This window comes from Mchenga conophoros, linkage group LG12 (assembly GCF_057382185.1).
Source record: "Mchenga conophoros isolate Kocher_MC1m ecotype Shallow Benthic linkage group LG12, M_conophoros_male_GT1.1, whole genome shotgun sequence".
NCBI lineage: Eukaryota > Metazoa > Chordata > Actinopteri > Cichliformes > Cichlidae > Mchenga > Mchenga conophoros.
The window spans coordinates 19631004-19656657 of NC_140537.1; the positions used below are offsets into that span (position 1 = coordinate 19631004).

General features: G+C 40.2%; 1 protein-coding gene across 5 annotated transcripts; it reads left to right on the forward strand.

Annotated features, from left to right (window-relative positions):
- Nucleotides 1-633: 633 nt before the first annotated feature.
- LOC146562484 (transforming acidic coiled-coil-containing protein 1-like) lies at nucleotides 634-25626 on the forward strand. 5 transcript variants are annotated; one of them, XM_085294252.1, is made up of 14 exons: nucleotides 10156-10648; nucleotides 12135-12226; nucleotides 16425-16851; nucleotides 18129-18164; nucleotides 18619-18673; nucleotides 18779-18860; nucleotides 19415-19467; nucleotides 21385-21516; nucleotides 21652-21728; nucleotides 21877-21920; nucleotides 22173-22333; nucleotides 22754-22860; nucleotides 22953-23073; nucleotides 24020-25626. In XM_085294252.1, exons 1-14 carry the CDS (start codon nucleotides 10542-10544, stop codon nucleotides 24086-24088), a joined length of 1563 nt encoding a protein of 520 aa, XP_085150378.1. In that variant the 5' UTR covers nucleotides 10156-10541; the 3' UTR covers nucleotides 24089-25626. The 5 variants fall into 5 exon arrangements, with proteins under 5 accessions (XP_085150377.1, XP_085150376.1, XP_085150378.1 ...); XM_085294251.1 differs by lacking the exons at nucleotides 10156-10648; nucleotides 18129-18164 and adding an exon at nucleotides 634-709 and having other exon boundaries at nucleotides 21382-21516; XM_085294250.1 differs by lacking the exons at nucleotides 10156-10648; nucleotides 18129-18164 and adding an exon at nucleotides 1845-2186 and having other exon boundaries at nucleotides 21382-21516.
- The last annotated feature ends 28 nt before the right edge of the window (nucleotides 25627-25654 follow it).

The following is a 25654-nucleotide window of genomic DNA, read 5'->3' on the forward strand; positions in this document are numbered from 1 at the left end:
TTCTGCATCAAATAAGATGCCACACAAATTATTTGTGCCTCTCCAAAAATGAATTTCTGTCATCTATAAGATGAAGGAGAACATCACAAGCCTGATAGCTGCAGGCCTGAAAGCAGGAGGTGAATCACTCCTGTTGTCTACCTGGAGACAGTGTTTAAATTGCAGTCTGCCTTTAGTGGCTTTTTGGCAGCAACTGCGACATTCAGCAGTCGCCTTGTAACCTGCCTGATGAGGCTGTGCTCCATGTTTTCTGCAGTCATAGATAAAAAAATATGTACCACAGCCTCATCAGGCAGGTTTCCATGACAAACTTTCTGTACATGTATATTAAATTTCATTTTCGTGATTTTATGAGCTTTTTCAAAAGTGTATATATATTTTTTTTAAGTTCATAGATTTAAAAAAAAAAATCTTTTACTTTATTTAGTTTTTAACGTTTGATTAGAAGCAACACAAAAAAACTTTCTCAGTCAATTCAGATTTGCAAAGTAATAAATCCTTCAAACAAAGACGAGGGGATGTTTTAAAGTAAGTAAGAGCAGCCAAAAAAAAGTAAACCACACACGAAGGACGCAGCTCATAATTCTCAGATGTAACGATCTCATTGTCGTTACTATAGCAAATCACTCGGGCATGCGCAGTTAAGCGATAAACACACTATCAGTCGCAGCGGTTGAGTTGGCCTGCAGATTTTGGCAAAAGCAATGAGGTAAGTCAAAGTCTTGAACTTGTTTTTACGGTTAGTCTTAAAGCTTTTTGTCAGAGGTGTTTGTCTTCGTTTTAATGCTCGTGGGTTTTTTTAATGCATGTTGCAGGTCAAACGATAAAAAACGATAAAACAGTAGCTCCCAAACTGAGAGACCACAAAAGAGTCCATGCTTGTAGTAATAGCTGGTAAATTGTACTTTTATATTTTCAGCGCATTTCCGTAGTTGTCCCTGTTGGGTAAAAATATGTGTCATTCAAAAGCTGGGACCTCCATACTGAGCCTCGTGTGATTCACTTCAGTGGGAGGAAATTATGTGCTATAGCTTTTGGGTGACTCCAATTACTGACCCTGCAACACTCTGAGGTTTTAAACCATTCTTCCTTTAATCATTAGAGACAGACGTGGTCAGACTGACTTGTATCAAGAGCTGTGGTTTCTTTATTTATTAATTAATCGTCTCTGCTGCACTGTGACTCAGCATGAGGATTGGACCAACCCTATAAGCGCTTTCCTTCAAATTAATGGTTAAACAATAGCTTTTTTTATTTTCACAACAGTGTTTAGTCTTTATCAGCCTCGATTAAGCCTCTTGTCATGTTAATCACACTGTATGACCTGATTCTGAAGTAAACTTAGAGGCTGATTAAGGGTTAAGAGGTCAAAATCTAACCAATCAACATGAGAAATGAAAGTGTACAAACAATACTTCCTTACAGTGAAAGGGCATGTTTGTTGTCATGTTAAATCTCTTTTTTGGGGGAGGGGGCTTTGGGTGACAGCAGGTAGCAGGAATGTGATATAACAAGTGGAGCTGTGTTTTATGCCACCAACTCTTTCCCTCCCCCTGGATGTCAGATCTGTTATTCAGCCCACGAACAATAGAAGAGGCTCTCTCTGTCTTAAACAATTCTGTCAAGTCTGCCAGATACCCCCCCCCCCCCCATGACACACTGGTACACACACTGTATCTGCCTCCTGTCCAACTCTTTATGCTTGATCCTAATTTTCCCCCGTCACACACACATTTAACCTCTCTGTCTTTCTCCAAAGGGCAGTGCTATTGGTCTGGGGTGTGTGTGTGTGTGTGTGTGTGTGTGTGTGTGTGTGTGTGTGTGTTTTGAAGGAGAGAGAGAGAGGGAGATGATGAAGCTTGGGAAGTAGAGCAAGGAGGCGGGACTTGTCACCATTCACGTGTAGTGCTGATGATGCTCCGTAGAGCATCAACAGAGTCTGTGAAAGAGGAAAGAGGAGAGGCCGCTTGGTTAAATAATAACTAGTCAGCCATGAGGAGCAGTGTGTCGCACTGCTCTGAAGCTGAGCCAGACTGTCGGGAGGAGACACAGAGGTGAAACTCGGAAGTGGAAGAAGACATCTGAGACGTACCTGTACCAAGCACAGACGCTGCTGTTGCCATGGGGGGCTCTCTCAGCCAGCACAGGAAGGGATCTGTCAGCTCTCCTCGCAAGAAGAACAGCATGTAAGGCTAGATTCTTCATTTGTATGTTTGTCTGTGAGCGTGGGGAGATGCTCCAGCTCTTTGGTGTTTTGTCTAACGTGGATGCTTCTGTCAGTGAGGAGGAAGAGAAGTGGGAGATAAGGAATCAAAGTGCAGTTTTGGGGCACTGAGGCAAACAGGACTTTCTGTGCTAGGCAAATTTGCCCATCGTGGGAGTTTGAATACTAGTTAGGTATTCAAATCAGACTAAAGGCAGAAAGCAAGCGAGCTTGACTGAGGAGTGGCGCAGCTGATAACATGAGCTGAAGGTCCAAAGCAGTTCAGTTTTGACAGCTGCTGTAGTTACCACAGTATAAAACACAATGCTGCTGGCAGGTTTTGATTATGCCGCTGTGACCCTAATTCTAACCCTAATCTGCATTGCGTTAATCGTACAAATTGTGCAGTCCATTTCTTTCAGGTACTGCAGATTCCTGTTTCGTTCATGCATCATGTTTGACATCCTTAAAGACCCGTGAGATGTGAAAACCGCAGCTGTTTGGAACACTTATATTGGAAAAAAGGACATTTAAATGTTTGAGCTGAGGCTAGAAAGCACCCAGTCACCGCTCATCCTCTTCTTTTTCTTAATCCTTTGTCACAAAGAGCGAGTCCTTTCACTTCGTCCTACTTAAAAGCTTTTCTAAGCTCCTTGTAGCGAAACAACAGTTTCGCATTGTGTGTTATTTTTGTGGTTCTTGTCAGTGGCTGTTAATATGAGAAGCACTGCCGCCATGTACTGAAACTGATATTATTTTGGAGATGGCAGCAGAACACAGAGAGCAACTGTAAGAAAAAGCTGCAGAGAACTCAAAGGGACAAACACTGAGACAAAGCCGTGTTTAAGAAATGCTCAGCTGGTTTAAAAAAAATCTCACCGCTCAAGCATACTCCAGTCTTCTGTATCCATCTGTGTTTTTGTAAGGTCAGATGGGGGTTGGGGTCCTCTTTGAGAGAACACTGGGAAACCAAACACTGCTGTGGGATAGGAGCTTTCAGCTTAGGATCTAAATTTAGTTGGCTTCATCATCCATTTTATATCCTAACTGGAGCAGTCTTAGATGTACACTGTTTTTTTTTGTTTTTTTTTTCTTTGCTCTCCAAAACCCCTGAACACGCAGAGAGAGTCTCACTTGGGAAAAAGCTGCCCTGCATTTGGAGCTCATTTCCTTCTCCATGGTACAAATCAATCTAACGTGGAGTGAAATGTCACTGTCTTCATGTATTGTGAATACATGAAGATGTGACAAATCTAAGGATAAGCATTGATTTTAAGCATAAGGCTTCGCTGTGGGGTATTACCAGCATAAAGATGAAAATCACGGCTAAATAATTGTGAAGTTAACAGGTAAAAACTTTGATTTGCACCATACATTGGATGTTGAAATGCTGTTAAGAATAAGTATAGCTATATTGGCTTTCTAATGGCAGTTAAAATTGTTTTGATTTGATTTGAAGATATGAATGTAAATACAAACATAAGTTGCAGTGGGGTGTGTCGACTCCCTCCCACACTATGGACATGAACTGTAGTGTGGGAATTGTGTGCTCTTTTGTTCCTGTTGTAGTCCAAAACAGTAGCTCAGCTGGTGCCTGTGCATCAGTCCTCTCTTATTATCTCATCGCCTCATTCTTTCTCTCTTTGTTTTATCATGTCGCTGTCAGTCGGGTTATTTTAGTGCATTGCAGCACTGCAAGGGCTTTGGCTCTGATGATTGTAACTGTGTTCACTCCGAGCTAGTTTTCCACTCTGACGCAAATAATTGAATGTTCTCTATAAAATATTCAGGTACTCTTTCGCGATGTGCTTCCCAAAAGCATACCAAAGAATTTGGAGCACCAGTCTCTCTTTGTGTAAATTTATCTCTGTGTGTCTTTTATAACAGCCCTTCCCAAACTGAAGAATGCCACCGCCCAGACTGAAATCTGAAAATCTTCTGCTGTCCCACCAAAATTTTAATCACAGCTCTGATCAGCACATCAGATTAAGATAAAATAGTTTACTGCTTTGCAATTCTGAACTGCTAAAATTTCATAGACAAAAATGTTTTATTCACAACAGAACATAGAAAAGCTGTTGAATGTTTAAACATAGACATTTTACAGTTTCATGAAAGATATTTGGTCATTTTAAATTTGATGGCAGCAAAAAAAAAGTTGGGACGAGGCAACAAAAGACTGGAAAAGTAACGATAGACAGATTCACAAATCTGCAGGAAAACTGCATTTACAAACCTCACTGCATTGGCTCAGGAACTTTTCTGGAAAACCATTCACTCTGCCATCCACAAATGCAGATTAAAACTTTCATGCCATATTGATTGTCTGTTTTAGTTCAGACGATTAATATGTGAATGGGATCCATAAATGCTGCTCACTTCTCTGGACCAAAGCTCATTTAAAATGGACAGACGCAAAGTGGAAAACTGTTCTGTGGTCAGATGAATCTGGAATTCCTTTGGGAAAACATGGATGCAGCATCCTTTTATAGTAGGTGAGGTGAGCAACCATCCAGGCTTTTTTAGGGAAGGTCTTGCATATTTCAGCAAGAAAATGCTAAACTACATGCCTCATCAATGACAAGAGCATGTCTTCATAGTACAAGATTCCACGTGGTGAACTGACCTGCCTGCAGTCCAGACATTTCACCAACTGAAAACACTCAGAGCATCATGACATGGAAAATACAACAAAGGAGACCCAGGGCTGTTGAGCAGCTAGAATCCAATATTCCAGCGAGAATTAGAGAACATTCCTCTCCCCAGAGTCCAACAGCTGGTCTCTCAGTTCCCAGATGTTTACAGACTGTTGTTAAAAGAGAGATCTGTTACTGCCAAATTCAAAATGACCTCGTATTTTTCTTAACATGGTACATTTGAATTCTGTTTTTATTCACATTTCACACAGAATACCAACTTTTTTGGAAATGGGGTAGTAATTATTAACAACAGCATCAGGTTTCCACCTACCGACAGATGAAAAATTAAAATACCATAAATTCTTTTAGTAAGTTGATGTGGCAACAAGTGCAGCAAGAACAACCTGATTCTAATTCTAAAAGTCTGTGTAACCTCACTGGAGGGGTGAGGGCTATTATTTCTTCATCTTGGGGTTTGATGATGGTTTTGGAGAGAGAGCTGTTCAAAATCTCCCACGGGTGTTCAACTGGGTTAGTATTTGGTGATTTTGAAGGCCCTTGTGAATAACTGGCACCATTTTCATATAAATCTAATCATGCAGTGACCCCTTGTGTTCTATGGAGAACATTTAACATTTTTAAAGAGGACACTCCCATCCCATCAGGAGTGAAATATTTAGGCTCCCAAAGATGACACATGATTTTTTTTTACATTTATTTTTTGTGTCATGTCCACTCCTTTTGCATCCATGTTTTGTATTATTGAATCGCTGACTGAAGCTAGTGTTGGCCTTTGTGTCATTTCGTTTTTCTTACGTGAGGAATAGTTCCAAAAAATGACCACTAGATGGAGCCATATCTTTTAAGAAGCCAACATAGTGTTCCGTTTGGATTAGATAATATTACAACAGACTGTCTTTTGTGAGACATTAAACATGCTCTTATGTAAAAGTTATGGGAAAAGTGACTTATTTCAGGAATTCATGGCAACTGTCTTTAAAAGGGAATCCAGGCTCTGTTATGTTTGTATTCCACCAAGTGGAAGTTGAATCTGTTAAAAAAAATAAAAATAAAAAAATAAAATGTTACTTTTTAATTTTAGCCATTTGAGGTTGGACGCAGTAGCACTGGTGTGTACGTCACATGACATGTTTGCCGTTTAGCATTTGTGCTGTGTGATTGTTGATCAAAGAAGAACCATTCAAGGATGACATTTTGCGCATTCACTTGAATGCAGCTTCTAATTGAAACACAGCCGGAGCTGAAATCTAACATTAAAAGAATGTAAGCTGCAATTACACGGGACACAAAACATGCTGATGACTCTGTTATTCTTAGCTGTACTGGGGATAGAAACATAAAGTCAGGTTGGGATGACTGTTATAATCAAAGGCTTTGTAACCTTTTGGGGCTGACCAAAGTCATTTCAGCTACAGCTTAACTTTATTTTTTTTCTGGTAAAATGTGTCTTGCGGCCAGGAGAAAGACAAAAAAGCCAAATAATACCATAAAATACACAGAACAGACTAAAAGATGTAAAATAAAAATGTAAGACGTGAATAAGAGACAATAAGTGACAATAGTGTAGTATTCCTTGGGTATAAAGACAACATTTCCAACAGTTTATCATAGCAATCTGCTCGTCTCGTGAGACACAGGGCCACTTTTTGTGAAAAGGTGAGCTTTTGTCCAGCTGATGAAGAGGGAAACGCAAGAATGTCCAAATTTAAAAAATACTTGATAAATTTCAAAGTGAAATCATAGTATTCATCTAAGGACAAAGAGTATTTACAGGCAGTGTGTAAACTTTTATACTGGCGCTAAAGTGAGCGTCGGGCGGCTAACTTTATATCATCATGCAATGGATTAGGCATAGAAATAAACAGTTTGTGATAGCTGGGATGCCCCACTAATTCCTTCTTAGTCTACACACAAACACACACTTATCTCATCCAGTATCACATCCCCTCTGCTGCGTCTCACAGACATGTTTATCACGGCCGATTTATTCTTAGCTCGTAACCACACATGCTGCTTTCAGTCAACATTTATTCCGTGATTAACGATGTGCATTCTTGCTACATTAACTGACAGCACACCCATATAATAGACGTGGTCCAGTGTGTAGGAGTGTGCCTTTTTAATGTGCCATAGTCGTTTCTTTTTGTGTGTGTGTGTGTGTGTGTGTGTGTGTGTGTGTGTGTGTGTGTGTGTGTGTGTGTGTGTGTGTGTGTGTGTTACTACGAGAGCCGATGACCACTTATAGGAGAACGTGTATGTGTGGGCTTTGCCACTGTTACTTGTGTGTGCTATTTGTGGTTTCAAGGTATTACATAAGAGTTGATTTTTTTCCCCTTGTATTTTCCTCCTGCTTCTGTCTGCGGTCTGTGCCTCTGCCAGGGAGAGAGTGAGGGATATTTCCACTCACAGACGGTGTACTGTTTTACTTACTGTTTTCCTCGTATGGCCAGTTCACATCTCCAGGTGTTGCAGGGTGAAAAGTTTGTGCAGCACATAGTGTATATCACATATGGCTACTTTATTATGATTATTTAATGATCGTGATTATTTGAACTTTGAATAAACTTGTATTTCTCATTCTACACTGGACTAAAATGTTTCCAAACAGCTGGCTTGGTTTTAAGATCTAAAGCCATTGTTGTAACTGAAATTGAATAAATAATCTTGCATGGCCTTTTCACTTCACCTTTGTGTGCTGCTTGAAGGGCTTTGTTAGCTGCAGGCAGACCGTCCTCTCTAGGACAGACAGGTTTGTCTTCTCATCTGTCCTGATAAGGGAACAAAGGCGACTAAAAGCAAGCACAAACAAATGTTTGAGATTCTTCTCCCGCCCCAAACGTTCTTTTTCTTTTCTCTTTCATATCCCAGATCTTTTCATTTCTATTATCTCCCTCTTTCTGCCTCTCGCCTTTCTAACACTTCCCCCGTCTCTGTGCGCTTAATTAAATCAGTCTTTTCCGGTTGCCATGGCTCTCATTTGCTCTGTTTTCGCTGTCGACTCATCATAGGCTGAACAGAGCCTCTTTTTATGTGTTCGCCAGTGTGTAAAAAAATATGTGTGAGTGCACTGGTTAATCTTTCCCTCTCTTGCTGCCTGCGTGTATCTGTGGATCTGCTCAGTGTGATAATAGCGCTCCTGTCTTTCCTTCCACGTGTTTTGTGGGAGCAGTAAATGGCAGGACGGGCACCTTCAAATAAAAAGCATAAGCAATAAAATGCTTTCGTTCTCATTCCCAGGTCACTTTTTTCACAGTAGTTGGAGCTTCTTCCTGTTATTAGATTATTCATGGTTCATGTTTTTTTGTTGTCAGAGAATACATCTCATCTCATCTGGCCTAGATACCGTGTGTGTGTGTGTGTGTGTGTGTGTGTGTGTGTGTGTGTGTGTGTGTGTGTGTGTGTGTGTGTGTGTGTGTGTGTGTGTGTGTGTGTGTGTGTGTGTGTGTGTGTGTGTGTGTGTGTGTGTGTGTGTGTGTGTGAGAGAGAGAGAGAGAGAAAGGGAGAGAGGTATAAATGTGAAAGCCTGGACTTACATAAGCCACCCATGAGCAACCTCAGAGGCATTTGTGTGAGCAACGATGAAGCTTTCAGCGAAATGCTTTATTCTGCCGGTGTCGTGCTGAGCTGCATCGTTACTGCTGAATTTAGGTTTGCTGTATTGATTTGTCCTCAGGCTGGCTTGGATCGTTTAAGTGAATAGTAGCTCTGTTAGTTGATGACATATTACTAGATCAGCAACTTTATTCTCAGCTCAGATTTTACTTGCCTGCATTATTATAAAGGTAAAGAGACTATTGTTAGTCCTCGTTAGAAATATTTAATCTCGAATCCTCTTTTTCATGCGGGCCTCTGTGTTGCCAAGTCAAACTGTTACAGCAAATTACAGCTAAAGTACCTTTCAGTCTCACTAAGCAAATTGACTGAGCAACATCTCAGTCATTTAATTTGTAAGAAACATCCTTCAATCCATGATAATAAAAAGCCAGGACGTCTGTTTTTAAAGCAGCCAAAGTTGTAAAGATTTTATCGCATCTGGAAAGCTCTCAGAGTACATACACCACCCACTTTGTGAGATGTGCCTTGGCCTTGACCTCTTTTTGCCTTCAGAATTGCCTTAATTTTTTGTGGCACAGATTCAACTGGAAATATTTCTCAGAAATGTTGGTCCATGTTGACATGATAGAATCACACAATTGCTGCAGATTTGTCAAATGTACATCCAAGATGTGAGTCTCCCGTTCCACCACATTCCAGATGTGCTCTGTTGGATTGAGTTTTGGTGGCTGCGGAGGCCATTTGTTTACTGTGAACTCAGTGTCATGTTCAAAAGTTGACTTTTATCCTGATAGTCTGTTATCCATGGTCCTGGATACACTGTGGTCATAAAGAGATGGATGTGGTCAGCAACAATACTCAGGTTTGGCTATGAGGTTTAAACGATGCTCATATGCCAAGAAAATATTCCCCACACCGTTACGCCAACATCACCAGCCTGAACCGTTGATACAAGGCAGGATGGATTGATGCTTTCATGATTTCTGATCAGCCAAGTTTTTGCCCATGTGAGCTGAGCCTGTTTCCTGTTCTGAGCTGACAAGAGTAGGACTGCGTGGTCCTCTGCTGTTATAGCCTCTCAGCTTCAAGGTTCGATTCAGAGATGTTCTTCTGCTTATCTTGACTGTTGCCTTTCTATCAGCTCAAAGCAGTCTGGTCATTCTCTGGCTCGTTGAATTAAAAAGGTATTTTTCTTGAGAGAGCTGTGGCTGACTGGATAGTTTTACAACTCTAGAGGTTTTGTGTGACAAGCATAGTAGCTAGCAGTTTGTGAAATGCTCAGAAATGCTTGTGTCATGATGTATAAATGAGTGCTTTAAGGTTTATAGTTGTGGGGGGAGGGGGTGATGTTGAGTAAATGGGCTTTACAGCAGGGTATAATTTCCAGATAGCATTTGCACCAGTCTTTTCAGAATACTTCATATACTTACAGCTTTTAAAATGTATATATGCCCTATTAATTCTTCTCCCTTAGCCTGATCACCTCATCCACTTTCTCTGTAGTAGTCTGTCTGTCCCAGAGAAAACCCTTCTTGCCTCTTTAAACAGGAAGCTTTGGCTCTCCTTTCCCCCCTTCTCCTCGCTTGACCCTGAAAGGATCGGCGCGGGGAAAGGCAAACTCCTGAGGATAAACAAGAGAGTTAGCAAACATGTGGGAGCAGGGCGAGCTGATGTCTGTTAACCAGCTGATCGTCCGCCCAGACAGAGCGGAGAGTGAAAAAAGGAGGGGAGCAGAGGGAGGAGTGAATACTGATGCTCCAGTAATCTGTGCCGTGTGAGTCAGTGCTGTTTAGAGCAGAGCGGCAACAGAAGCAGCTGCAGCAGTGTGAGGCACGTTTCTCTCTCACGAACGTCAACAAAGCAGAAGAGCAGGATGGGAAATCTGAGCGGCTAAGCAAGAGGAGGAAGTGAGACAGCAAACAGACAAGGCAAAAGAAGAGGAAGAGAATCAAAAACACAGATCGTGCACTCGTGTTCGCCGTTCTTTTCTTTTCTTTTCTTGCGGCACTCCAAGATAAACTGCCAGTTTCGTTGACAGCAGTAGTAATCGAAACAGAGGAAGAGGAAGGTCACTATTAATTCTTAGAAGTGTCGTCACACTCGGAACTGAACGTGTCGCAAGGATGTCCTGGTTGTCGCCGGTCCAGTGGGCGAAATGGACGTGGTCAGCAGTGACTGGAGGTTCAGCTGATGATGGGCAGCCCGCAGCGAAGAATAACGGAGAAGACATGTAAGAGTGCATGAAGTGAATAGAGAAACATAGCTGCTGCAGTATAATAAATACACTCTGATAGAGAAGATTTGATGCCACGGACTCTCGCAGGTTGATTGTGAATGTGGGTGTTTGTGAGATGACTTCCCTGAGTCATGCTGACAGGTGGTGGTTGTATACAAAGAGACAGAGCATCACTTACAGCAGACAAACTGCTCAGAGCTGTGATAATCTCTGATGCTTTCCTGTGCTGAGGATTGATGATGCTATCATTTGCTAAAAACAGATTCTTGTTTAAAACACAGGCGCTCAGGTTGCTGTTTCACGAGTGTCTGTTTTATGTGTTTTATGTTTCTTTGAGAAACCAACGGTAGGACTGCCTAGGCCTGTTTTTATGTGTGTTTGGGTGTTTGTGAGGGCTCTGTGGTAGTTGGAGAACAGTTGCTGAAAACTGTGGGCAGGAGAAAAAAAACCCACAGTTTCCAAAGCTTTAGATTTTCTTTCTTGTCCATTTCTAGTCTCTAAGTAACCTTCCAAGATTGCAGCCGTTGGGGCCGTCACTGGGATGTGACTCAGTGTGTGTGTGTGTGTACACAGTGAGGGGGTGAGTGGCTATGTGTATTAGGATTAGCTGCTGATGGTGGGGTTGTATGGAGCCCCAGAGTGTCAGTGTGTTTGTGTGAGCTGGTTATCAGAGGTGAAGTGTGGCTGGGACTGTGAGCTTTGTTGCTTGTTGTGCTGTCTTTCATTAGAGTGCAGACATTTTGATGTGCTTTGAAGTGACTGACACACACACACACACACACACACACACACACAAACCCTTGCTGTTGATGTCCCTCCTTTTTTTTAAAGTCTCTCCACAGTTTGGAAATAAATTTTGGCTGGTTGCCGTGGCAGCTGACACAGCAGACCCAAAGACTGCGTGTGTGTCTGTGTTTGTGTGTTGCGGGACACAGTGTGTCGTTACTAAAGAGCAAAGGATGCAGGTGGCCTTGTAGTGCTTCACTTCCTCTCCTCTCCCTTCCTCTAACTTCCTTTAAAATAAAAGCACTTTATGTTTGGTCACTTTGAACTTTCAGCTCTATTGTGCTTGGGTCACTTAAAAAAACGTGAATTCCATACTGAAAACCTGTTCTGTGTTTGTTAGAAGGAACAAGACGATCCAACGCCCCAAAACAGCATTTAAAGTTTTATAAACATAATTTAGTAGCTGTTTGTAGGACATATGTGCAGCTTATGAAGCTTTTAAGTGCCTCTCTGTTCTCACAGACAGCACACCGTTGTCTGAAACGCTTTCTTTAAACCAGACAATGTGATGTTTATTTTTATCCCATCTTCTAAAGATTTTTGCAAATACAATGTTGTATATTGTGTTTTCACACTTTCAGCACATTTTATTTTCAAAAGGCAACATTTGACTTTTAATTCCAGATAATACCATGAATAGTTGAGCTCAGTTGTAGCTCAGGTTCATGAATCTATTCATTCCTCTGTCTCACAGTTCGGACTCCGAGGGGACCTTTGAGACTCCAGAGGCCGAGTCTCCGAGTGTTGTGAAGCTGCTGGGCCAACTGGACAACTCCAACCACTCAGGTGAGATTGCTCAGCTGCTTAGCTAGCCCAGTGTTCGTACACTTGTCATAATCCACCCTACCTGCAGGATGAGCGTGATTGGTGGTACAGAAAAGGCAATGACTCTGTGTCCTCTTATTTAACAGACATGAATTGGTTTCTAGTCATTTCATAAACAAAATAAGCTTTTTGCTTGAGAAAATGAAAACCTGATTAACAAAATTGGTAAACCACATTTATTCTATTAGCTACACATATTCAGTTATTTAATCAGCCAATGACATGGCAGCATTTAGGCACACAGACATGGTTAATATGAGCAAACTGAGATTAAGGAAGGGTAAGAAAGATGATCTAAGTGAGTTAAACAGCATGAAAACATGTATACATTCTGCTGTATGATGTAAGGGTGTGTAACTGTTGACCATGTCCATCCCTTTATGACCACACTGTGCCTGTGTGTCTTCTGATAGACATGCACACAATTAATCTCGCACTGAGAAAATTAAGTTATCACGACAAGGCTCAGGAAGATAAAGTTAATTAAAGATGTGGTAAAAATAAATAAATAAATAACCCTATCACCCCGATTTGTATGGACAAATGGTTACCAAATACAGTAAATTACACAGATTTTTTTTATATATGTACTTACAGTGCAGTGGGAATGATAATGTTTACAGATGGGTTTTTTAGCTGGTATTTATCCTGCGTGGTTATTGTGCAGTCTGAGTGCTGTTGGGATGAAGCACCTACGCCCTGTCCTACACTGTGGCTGCAACAGTCGACTCCTGAATGTCTGCTTACATCAGGATAATGGACCATGCCACATATTTCCAATCATTTGTGATTTTGTTTTAGCTCTGAGAGGGGTGTTAAAAGCACCTCTGCGCATGAAGCCTAATCGGACTGACTGCTGACACTCACAGGTGGGGCTGGGTAACAAGCCGGTTTTTCTTGTGTGACACAATGCTGAAAATTAGTCTTCCATACTTTCTATAACATGTATTTGTATTGGTACGGAAGCACAGATAATCCATAAGCGTTTCAAACAATACCTGGCCTAATTCTCAGGTAGCTGCTAAGATGTCTGATCTAAATCTGCACTGAGAGTCAGTTTAGACAGGCGGACATAAAGAAATATGTCACAGTTATTGTTATTACTTAAGAATAATAGCTTGTTGAAGACTAATACTTTCATAATTATGCCTTCTCTTTTGGGTTGGATTTGTTTTTGCTTTCTTTTGTAATTTGGAGAAAAGTGATACTTTTGTTGTAACAGTAGTATTTACGCTAGTGTGCGTTTAAAATGTTCAGACAATGCAAAGTTGCTTTGTGTAACTTCATACTGGGAATATTATGTTGCTCATTATGCAGTTTTAGCGTGCCAGAATCTGGTCTCGGATCGGCGTACTGTGATCTGCTCAAAGTGTGCTTATGAAAGGTAATCAGACATGTAAATGAGCTCACTTCAGTGGGGCACAGACTTGCAAATGACGCGGGCTGAATCCTCTCTTTTTGAACCTGCCAGCAAGGCCTACTGGGGTGCTTCTCACCCCCTCTTCCTCAGCTGTCCTGCTTTCAGACACGCACAGACACAAGTACCAGGCATTACCATGGCGATGGCGTTTCTGTGTGGAAGCAAATGCGATTGTCACAAGTGTTTCTCCATGTCCTTTAATGATGATTAAAAAGTTATTGATTTCGTCTGTGTGTGTGGATATGTTGTGTCCATTTTGCACGGATGTGTTTTGTAACCACAGTATATGTGAAGCTATGCCACACAGTAATAGAGATTACCGTATTTGTTATTGAAAGTAGTTTTTGGGCTGAAACAGTCACGTTAAGTTAAAAAAATCTGGGTTAGTTTCATGAATAAAAGATCAAATGTGGAGAAACTGATACTCGGGTTCCCTATAATTAGAAGACTTGTGGTTCTGGGAAACTACTGCCTTTTCTTGGGAACATCCACACACCACAATCTAACTAGATGTATTATTTAAACAATAATGAAGATGAAACCTTAGGCAGTTGTGTGTATGCTTGTATTTGTTTCTCTGTTCAGTCTTCTGTTGCTTTCTTTTTCAGTGAGCTGTGAATCTGTAATTCAGCTTGATGTTGTTTTTGTTGCTAAGCCACGTGGTGGTGGTGCATACGTCCTTTGCATGACTGGGTGTGGTTCCTCTACATCTGTTCCTTGTCTCCAAAGGGCGTTTCTGTTGTGTGCCCGAAAGTATCCTGATTTCAGCTGAAGCTTAGTTGAACTTATTCTGTGATTCAGTTAGCCTCACGTTAGCATTCGATCAGAGCAAACTGTGTGAGAAAGAGCTGAAACCACAAAGCCTCGATTCATGTTAGCGTACGGAGAGGTCCCTGTTGCGTTATTAACGGGCGTAGTATTGTAAGTTTAACAGTATGTGGATGGGTGAGGGGGTCTGACTTGTTATAGAGATTCCTGTGTTTCAGCAGCAGTGTGATTCAGCTGCTGCTGTGGTTGTTAGCTAGCTCTTAAAGACATGTATAAGGACACAGGAAATGAAGTGTTCTTTGAGGAAGCCAGCAGCCATTTTAAGTGCTCTAACAGGAGAAGGAAAAGTTTCATGAATCACTACAAGGTTAAATCCTCCAGAGACAGATGCAGTCTTAACATAGACACAGGACGGGGATGTGAGGTTTCATGGTTTACAATCAGAGAGTCTGGAGGAACTGGAGGAGTGGATTTATAGATAGCAATGCTTTGCACAAGTTATTACATTTAACATGTTGGTTAACACCCCTATTGTATTCTTTCATTAGCAGCAAATTATGATGCAAAATGTTAGTGTCAAAGTTACAGTATGTGCCTTCTAATCCATCCACCTATGGTGGATGCATCAGGGGCAACTCAGGGTTCAGTATCTTGCCCAGTGGAACTGTGACAAGCAGCCATGGGGAGCAGAGTTATTATAGTTTTTGTATTTTCTGAGTAGTTTTTTATTTTAATTTCATTTTGAAATTTTGTTTAATTTAGTTTCAGTTAGTTAGTTTCCACAGTGGATTTTCTTGCGTCAGTTTAGCTTTTATTGTTTGAAAGTGTTTAGTTTAAGTTTAGTCCTTGTTATTACTGAATGGAGTACATATGTCAGAGGCCAAATGCAAGGAAACCAGTACAGTGTCACAGTCTTGTATACATCCAAAGTCTTTACAAACACATCCATCGAAGCCTCATCAGGCAAGTTGTAATGAAATGATTACTAAACTGAAACTCAGAACGTCTGCTGAGTTTCCAAGCTCACTAAATAGTTTCAGGTAATTTCTTTGTCGAAAATCTAGTTTTTATCTTTATTAGAGTTAACCCTTTTTTGTAGTTTAAGTCAGGTCAAGTCAGCTTTATTTGTATAGCACATTTAAAAGACATCAAGCGCCGGCCAAAGTGCTGAACAGAGGGACAATGTAATCAAACAAAAGAAAGAATTCAGATAAATGAGGTAAAAAAAAATTGTAATAACCTTGATGGGGAGCTGGGTAGTAAACCTTCCGATGGCCAGCTGTCCCGCTCCACCTCACGATAGACTATATGGACAAAAGTATTGGGCCACACCTCTCAACCTTTGAATCCAGGTGTTTTCCGTCTTAGCTCGCCCTTTTCCCTCATTTAATTTCTTTTTTTTTTTCACAGTACAAAGGTTAACTAGTTAACTTATATGACAAACTAGCTAAGTAGTGACATTTAAATAGAGGATTCTTTTTGTTTCTAGATTGTCAGTTCTGTAGTCTGTACGGAGCAGTTCGTTGACTCTTTGTCAGCATGTTAAGTGTTTGAACTATATAATTTTTCCAGCTGCAAATCTCAGATGAGATTGGCTCCCTCTTCACCTGCCTCACCAAAACATAACTGGATCCTTTGCAAGTGATCCTGTACAGAAGCTTGTTTGACACAGATCCTGATTTTATTACAGCTGTTTTCTCTCGATCACTTTCGATACAGCTCTTCAGGATCACAGTCACATTAAAAATATCTTTGCAGCCCTGTGGCACAAGTAGATCGATAAAGGCTGTCAGCAACATATGAGTCTGTTTTTAGGGTTTTGCATCCTAAATGTTGAAACTCTCACTGTAGAGAGTTGAAAACAGCTTCCGTAAACCTACATTAGTGCGCATTTTAGTCTCCACATGTGTTTAAATCAGCATACCCAAATTGTAAATAAACTGACTTCTATTTTTCGTTTTTTTTCCACAGTTTTTCCTGATGTTACAAACCACATTTTGAATACAGTCTCCAGTCAGGATCTTGGTACCGCTCCATCCCAAGAGGTCGATTCTCTGAACAACCTTACCAGCTCCTCGCCTGACAACAGCAGGTTCAGTTTGGATCAGAACCTTAATCTCACCTTCAGTAACAAACCCGATGTGGTCATTTCCCCATCAAAGACTCTTCCACAGGCTGCCCGGCCTCCGACGCTGTCTGTCGTCTCTCCGCTGAACAAACCCGATCCCTCCGAGGTGGATGACGAGGCTCCGGTGACGTCCGACTCAAGCCCGGATTCAAACTTGACTCTCAGTCATGACATTAGTGTGGATTCGGATTTGCTCAATGGCAACATGGACTCTGACATTTCGCTACCAAGCACAAAACTGACCTGCGAGCCCAAAGGGTCAATTATCACGTGAGTACGTTACAGACTTGTATACGAAGCCCTGTCCTTTCCAGTCATCAGCCATAATCATCCCTGTTCCAGTCGGTGACTGCAGTTACACAAATGCTGAATCTGAGCCAGGGTGACTCACACATTTTCAAGCTGAACAAGTGCTTTTCTCTTTTAGTGGCTGTAGGGAACAGTACTGAATGCTCACTATTGTCCTCAATGAACCTAGGAGATCAAAGTGTTCCCATTTTAATCAGCCGTGGTCGCCTGTTGTGTGTCTTGAAAAAGTCCTGTGAGCTGTTTTTTCTTCTTCTCTTCTTTCTAATGAAGAAGTAATATTCAGCATTATCGTGTTTAATAATGCTTTTTTTTTTTTTTTTTTTTTTTGCAGTAGTGTTGGTTTTATTTTAAGAAGTTTTAGAATTCAGTCAGAAAAGATTTTATTTGAAATGCCTGCTTTTAACCCGTGGATGCTGATGAAAGGCTGGATGTTGAAGTCCTGTCTTCATACCTGGATTAAGTATTTTTAAGAAAAGCTTTGTTTTTGCAAAAAGATTTTTCTCTTCAAAGGTATTAACCTCCTTAACGTTTCTGTAACCCCTTGTCGTACGATGTTAAGATGTCAAGCATCGCCCTCTGGTGGTTTTTAACCAGAACTCCATATTTAACACTAATTCGAGCTTTTAAAAAAGATTCGGCACAGGCATGGTTATTTTTTTTTCCTGTTTTTTAACTAATGGATGGTTAAAAAAGCAACTTAACTGTTGTTTTATTAACATATCCCAAAAATGATCCTGATGTGAAATGGCATTCGGAATTTTATTGATATTTCTTTATGCATAAACTCAATGTGCTTAACACAGAAGATTAAAACAAAGAAACAAATTTTTATCAAATTAAAGTCAAAAACACATTATAGTTAGTTATAGTTAGTTTTGTGAGTTCACAATATCATTTCAGTTATTTTTAGTGTTATTTATTTTATTTAAGAAAAGTGTTTTTGTTTTGTTTTTTACCTAGATTTTATTTTTTATTTTAGTTTTAGTTATTCAGGGTATCTGAGTGGACGATAACATATGAGGGTAAAAATAGCACCGGCAGGTAGATGTTTAGGACATGTTTGGATGATCGCTTTATCTGCCGTCTAGTTTTTGCCTCAGTTTTCAGTTTACTAAAGAACAATAATCCTGCACTCACCTTGTGTTTACCCTGACTCCTATCCCGTCCTCTCCTGTGTCTTTCCTTCCTTTTCCTTCAAACCCTGTCATGCTGTGTCCCTTTTCTCTGTGTGGCCTCAGGACTGCTGAGCAAGTCCATTTCCTCTGTGTTCTGTTGTAAGTACTTTGTAACTGTAGGTGCAGAAATGTTTGTGTGGTGTAACTACAGCTCTTTTTTTTTTTTTCTTTTTTTTTGTCTTGCATACATTCATTAATTCTCCTTTGATCACAAAGTGAAGGTGGAAGAAATTGTGGAATTCATCTTATTAAGTAGATGAGAGAAATGGTTTAGTGGTAACCCTATACATCCCTCCAATGCTCTGTGCAAATGTTATTTAAATTTGGCAAACAGCTTCTTCATTAATCTGCTTTTTTTTTGCTGTGTGTAATTCAGCACTTTTAGCAGAGCATGCAAGCTCAGCACACACAAAGCAAAGCTATGCGGCCCAGCTGTAAGGCTTCCTCTGTCTCCTAATTTCTCTTCTCATCATCACACTTGTCCACATGTATGCACACACGGACGTGATCTGTTTGTGTTAGTGCTGATGTTGTCGGTTGCCTTCATATTTAGGAACTCCTGCAAAGTAAAGCAGAACCAGCCGATCCAGAACGACTTTAACGGACAGGTAAGCACTAATAGGTTTTCTGCTGTTGAGCAGCTTCAGACTCGTTCATTAGCACTGCAAACTACATGCAATGGCTATGGATGATTGAGTTTGCTGCTGTTGAAGGATGACCATCATGGAGACCACGCCACAGATGAGGAGAAACTGGCGAGCAGCGTTGGGGTCAAACCAGAAAAGGACCAGAACAGTGAGTCAAATGATTAATTTAGGTTTATTTATACTTTTATACTGTATTTACTTTTCTCATGGCCACTTCACCATAATACACACAGTACACAGGGCACACACTATCCCAATATCAGATAACTGTTAATAATTGTCAGCCTGCATCAGCTTTCCACTTGGATCAAACAATCAGCCAGGGTTAATCAATACTGCACATCAACTAGGTCATCTTTGCTGTACCGTCACATACACAGTAATCATTAACTTCACATGTAATTTTGCATCACATTGAACCCTGTTACTTTGTGAGTTATGAGCATGAGAAAGTGAAAGAAAATCATTATGAAAATGTGCTAGGGGGCCTAGAAGCATTGAAATACAGCTCACATTCACAATAATTCAAATATATGTAGTGAGTGAAATACTTACATCATAATTTAAAAAAAAAAATAAATGCAATTAGATTTTACGCAACAAAATGTTGTTTAGAAGAATACATTTATATTTTGTGTACTGTAACCTAGTCTGTTACATTATATGGCACTAAATGACCCAGTGACTGCTGTTTCCTTCTAGTCCAAGATTGCCAGGTGACATCCAAACCTGAGGCATCAGACTGCTGCTCTGTGGTGAGATACCGTCACATTTTCCCACCCAGTCATTTCCCTACATCTGCTGCATGTACAATCCATTTAAAGACAGCAAAAGTCTTACTATATAGAGCAATTTCACTGTTAGACCAATGATTTTTGGCTTGAGGCTTTCATGTTGGTCAATGTGCTGTTGGCGCTTTGACCTTTTTAGTCTTTTTCCCTCCTCCATGCATCTCCATGGAAGTAGGTGAAGTTGTGCCAGAAACCTGGTCTATTTATACATCATCAAACTAGAAGCTGTCGTGCATATTCTTTGTTTGTTTGCACCCTCCATGATAATACCATCTAGTGAACACTAGGTGGGGCTAAAGCAATATTTTATGTCTCAGGCAAAGCTTTTAACATTCATGAGTCAAGTCTTTGACTGACAGTCTGTTTCTCATTTGTTCTAGTTTGCGTAGCGTCTGTGTTAAAAATAAAAACGTTATAAGAAAAAATAAAGAATAATGGTAATGAGCACTTAATTGTAAGCTTCCCATGTAACATATATAACTCCAATAATTATGACACTTTATGTGAAATAGTAAATGCCATTTGTGGACTACATTTTGGCTATAAATATGACTTTGGAGAAATACCAACGCACCGATGCCTATCGTACTTCCTTAAATTCACAACTGGACAAATTATTTTGAGATTTGTGGGACTTTGATGTTGCGACCAAATTTTAGCTGGATGAAAAGAGGGCAAAATGCAGCCTTGATGTTCAGACCGAATTTTAGGCAGTTTTCAAGTAGAAATGGTAACATCTCTACTTATATTGTTAAATAGACTGTAATTAACAGGATTTATGGTTATATATAAAATAAAGAAATTACCTGTTTTGCAAGTATCTTTATGACTCTGCATTATTGTACCTACATTATAAGGAATCCATTTTTTTTTGGCCACTTAAAACATCTTTGTGGAACTGTTATATTATATCTGTTGCAATTTCTGCTGCCATCTTGGCCAGCTCTGTCTTGAAAAACTTTTTTTTTTTTACATCAGTGACACTTTTTAGCAGGATAAACAGAGGATATATAAAAGTCACTTTGCCAAAAAAAATGATTGGAACTTCTGCCTTGTGACAGGAATGTTGTTTGTGGCTCTAAATGTAGTCTAGTATAAATGCAGTCTGCAGACAAAACACTCACTTTAAAAACAATGGCTTTGACGTGTCCTGGCATGTTCCAGCACTATGTGTAAAAGTAACAGTGGTACTTTGCTGCTTCATAATAAATTAATTGATACTTCTGCACAGTAAAAATAGAAAGATTGTCTGGCTGAATGCTCAGTGTGCAGTTTAGAGCTCAAAACTAGTACAGTACTGATACGATGACTTCACTGTGCTGCAGGAGGTATTTAGTGTCTGCCACTGTGCTCAGGTGACAGATGGATTATAATTATCATTCAGCAGATTAGAATATGACAGCCGTAATCCAGGGAAGGACAAAACAACAGAGGAGAGAGAGACGGAGAGAAGGAGGAGGATTGAGGTCTGTAAGAACGCTGATCGAAAGCCAACGGCTGGTGTGAGGTGAAAGATGAGCAGTTTGAGAGAAAAATAAAAGGGAAAACAAAGAGAAGGAAAGGAGTTGGTGTGTGGAATATCTTCATATAACAGAAAAGTTACACAAAAACAAGAAAACAGCACAGTTTACATGGAATATATGGTGTAAATATAAAACGGCATTGAACGCTAAACCAGTACAGAGAAAAGCTTTGTTAAAGTGTGCAGTTTGTTCAGTTTTATGGGAGTTTTGTTGAATGCTGTTTCCCAAAATAGTGAAAACTGTTTGTGGCCTAGATAACTTTAAATTCTCGACGGTTTAGTGGGTAAACCGCTTATTAGCCCCGTACAAAAGAAAAAGACACAGGAGAGCATGACTGATTTCCTTCTGCTCTCAGCAGTATGAAGACACGTGCAAATTGAAGAACAAGTCGGGGGGAAGTGAGATGCAGAAAACGGGAATTCAGGTCCTGGATTCCATCTGCATCAGTGAGGCAGAAAAACAGGCTGTTCTCACCCTTATCAGAGAGGAGGTACACTCTTCTATCACACTCATTCATCAGTGTTGCATGTCATCAGTGTACTTATGTATTTATTTTTATTTTTTTACTTTGACAAGGTTTCATTCATGCACACAGTTCATGCTCACAGGAAACGTCTTCTTTCAGATCATCACTAAGGAGGCTGAAGTCAGTGACTGGAAGAAAAAGTATGAAGACTGCAGGAAAGAAGTGGATGAGATGAGGTTAGAAATATGAGAAGCCACTACCATGAGAGTGGTCGCGTAAGGTTTTGATAAACTACGATAGGTTAACTTATCTCACCTCTATCACCTTTAAAAGCAGAATGAATGAATATGTAGCCCTTAGAAACCATTCTGTGTCTTATTACAGAAAGATTGTTGCAGAATATGAGAAGACAATTGCTCAGATGATTGGTGAGTGGAAATACTGAGAGATATATTTGAACAATTTTTTTTTTCCATCAAATCAAAATTTTCCATTAATTCAAACATTCCAAAGAATTTGTGTTATCTCTTATCGAGCCTGCAGTTATGATTTCTTATGTCGCATCAGTGAAAAACCAAATTCCTTCCTGCTTGTGAATAAAAATGCAATATTTCAAGCAGTTGAGTCTGAGAAAAAGTTGTGTACCACGCCTTAACAATAGCTGCTTCTTCTTCTGTCAGAGGACGAGCAGCGCAACACTGTGAGTGCCCAGAAGGCTTTGCACACAGTGACGATGGAGAAAGACGCTGCCCTGGCAGACCTGAACTCAGTGGAGCGCTCGCTTTCTGACGTCTTTCGCCGTTACGAAAATATGAAGAGCACCCTGGAGGGCTTTAAGAAAGTAAGGGGTATATGCCTGTCAAGTCCAAGTGCTTTGATGATGAGCTGATAGTAGCACAAATTGGAGGATTGTAAGAGGATTTAGGTCAGAATAAGGTTGGATGGTATCCTGTGATTAAGGGCAGTGGTCTTAAGAGCAACAACACAGGTTTAGATCAATATTTCATGGTTCCCATCTTCGTCAGATGCCACATAAAAACTAATTGTATGCTGAAATCTTTACCTCAGTTTGGTCCAGGACTTAAATAGACTCCTCACTTTATGTGGTTCTATTGGAAAGACTTCTAGGTGTAAACGTGTTAAATCACAGTGTAGGGCATTACTCTAGTTAAAGACTCGAGTTAAAGGAAGAATTAGAATAACAAAAGCATTCACTGTAAAGATTACTTCTAAGGTGCACTGTGTTTGTTTCCTCGTGGAGAATGAAGAGGTGTTGAAGAAGTGTGCACAAGAGTATCTGGCCAGAGTCAAGCAGGAGGAGCAGAGATACCAAACACTAAAGCTGCATGCAGAGGAGAAACTGGACAAGTATGTAGAGAGCAAATATAAAACTACAATAAGAAACGAAACACTCGACAGATTCAGTTTCTGTTAATTATCTCATTTCATGCATCTCTTAGAGCTAATGAGGAGATCGCTCAGGTGCGTGCAAAGGCGAGCGCAGAAAACATGGCGATGACCGCCAGCCTGAGGAAGGAACAGATGAAGAACGAGTCTCTGGAACAAGCCCTGCAGCAGAAGGTGAATTGCATCATGGATACAAAATCTGCTCTGAGCCCCATTTTGTGTGTAGTAGTGATGGACGGGCTGACAGAGGAAGTCAGGCAGAAGGCTCTTTGGACTATTATGTTTAGAGAAGACATTGTCATTTATAGCGAGAGTAGGGAGCAAGTGCAAGAGAGTCTGGAGAGGTGGAGGTATGCGCTTGAGATAAGAGCAAGCAAGACAAGTGTGAAGCTGCAAGGAGCAGAGATGGCGAAGGTGGATGAGGTTAACCTGGGGTCAGCGATCCAAACAATAGACAATGCATTTCAATTCACTTTTATATACAACGCCAAATCACAACAACAGTCGCCTCGAGGTGCTTTATATTGTAGGGTACACCCTACAATAATACATGACCCCACAATAATACAGTAATAAGACAGTGAAGAAGAGAGTGCAGGCAGGGTGGACATGCAGAAGGGTGGTGTGACAAAGGTCCATAGTAGGGATGAGGTGAGAAGGATGCAGATGATCCGCTGTGGCGACCCCCAAAGGGAAAAGCCAAAAAAGTAGTTGAATACAATAAATAGTCTGGACTTGGACTGGATCATTTCCAAATAAGCGTACTTAAAGAAACAATCCGATTAATATTTACATATGATTTGCACTTGTATTTGTTAAACTAAAGGGATCATGCAGCTGGCTTGCGCTGCCACACAGCTGAGGTGCACACCATGAAAGTTTAGTTACAGCTTGTCACACTTGAACGATCACGAGCCACTTCCTTCTACAGTGAAGTTCGCTAAATAGAAATTTGTTCCTACATGAAACTGCTTACAAGAAAACTTTTGTTGTGTTTTTTCTTCTTCTGGGTATCTAGGTCATGATTTCTGTCAAATGACAGCGCTGCTGAGTTTTTAAAAAAGCATTTTTGGTGGTTAGACGGTATTTACTTACTTTCCTCTATTCTGTTTTTTTACAGAATCAAGAGATCGAAGAACTGACAAAAATCTGTGACGAGCTGATTGCCAAAATGGGAAAAACAGACTGAGGATTTCTTTATGGGAATCAACCATGATTGTCCGTTCCTCTGGCCCCGTGCATGCATTCATCCCTGAAGCAGTTCTTATACCCTGTGCCTGCCCTGCATCTCAGAGCCTGCTTATGTACAGACGTCTAAAGTAACTTCTTGTATACTACGATTGCACTACATGTGACAGGAACCAAGAACGCTCTATACATGTTAATTACGTGTGATTATCTTAGTTTGTTTTGACTTCGTGCCCATTTTGAGGCCATCTGGGGGCCTTGTGCTTTTGTCGATCATTCCAGCGAACAACAGCTCACTTGTGACTCAACTTAATTTTCCCAGCAGCTTAACCGCTAAATTCCCAGCAACTCCTCATGTAGGGTGACATCAGATTTAATCTAGGTCGAGATTTGTTTTAAAGTTACATTTCAGCTCAGTTTTGTAGAAGGAATATTTTCTATAAAAGAAGCAGTCTATAAAGTGTATTTTTCTACGACGCAAACGTGGGTTTTATGCTCACCGAGGAAGGCTCAGGGGTATTTCGTCAGGGTTGAATGAGGTCAAGGTTAAAGTCAAGCTGCACAAAACGGGAAGAAAGGGGTTTAGGATCATTTGAGGAAGTACAGCAGCCCACAGAGGCTTTTGTTTGTTTGTTCAGTTATGATTATAAGGGCAAATGACATAATTAATATCATTTGTTTAAACTGGTTCAGACGGCGGCACGTTTGGGATGCTCGACAATTCAAAAAGCCACAGAATATTAATCAGTCACTTTATATGTAAAAAAATAAATAAATTAACCTGACAATCACATAAAAATTCACGGCTTCATCCTGTGTGCATAAACACAAATTTGACTAACTGGTGTTAATGATCGCGAACAGCTGGAAAGGAGAAAAAGAGTCACTCTGTATGTCAGCTAAAGGCTATTATATTATTTTAAGTGCTGCTGTTCTGTGTGTCAACAGTTTTTGTTTAACTTTCAGTATGTCACCGATTGCTCACTAAATCACATTTATCTCTCAGACTTTGACACCTTTGTATTTTTTTCCATTGCTTATGTGCGATGATGAACATGTGAGCCTTATTGCTTGTGTTTACAGCAGTACACTACTAATGCAAGAGAAAAATATCAATTTATTGCATGTTTACTTTCACATCTCTGCATTTTTCAGAACAGTTTTTTCTTAGCACACCAATAAAAACTAGATCGGCACAGCGCCGCAACAACAGTAAAATTAGAGCTGGTTCCTATATTATACAGAAAAAAGTTTTCTCTTTTAGAAAAACAAAAGAAATGTGTGAAAAGATCAAAGCTCATTCAGGTTTTATCATAAACTAAAAATATAGGCCTTTCATTTTGGTGTTGGTACTTTTTGGTCAGTCACTACTGTAACTTTCTTAATGTCGGATAACTTAATTGGCTTTGTAACTTTAGCCCCTGTAATTATTTAAATATATATTTGTGAATTAGAAATGACGATCTCACTCCTGTGTGGAAGCGACTTGAGCGTTTGTACATCCTTCCTGAATAAACCTAAATAGAATTTGTTCTGCTATGTTTGATTTTTGTTTTCCTGTCTGAGT

What these genes read in the sequence shown, in the direction of transcription:
- LOC146562484 (XM_085294252.1), top strand. Translation starts at nt 10,542, where the DNA reads ATGTCCTGGTTGTCGCCGGTCCAGTGGGCGAAATGGACGTGGTCAGCA. An exon ending in TCACCCTTATCAGAGAGGAG is followed by an intron (nt 21,517 to 21,651) that starts GTACACTCTTCT and finishes GTCTTCTTTCAG; the next exon opens with ATCATCACTAAGGAGGCTGA. An exon ending in GCAGAGGAGAAACTGGACAA is followed by an intron (nt 22,861 to 22,952) that starts GTATGTAGAGAG and finishes TGCATCTCTTAG; the next exon opens with AGCTAATGAGGAGATCGCTC.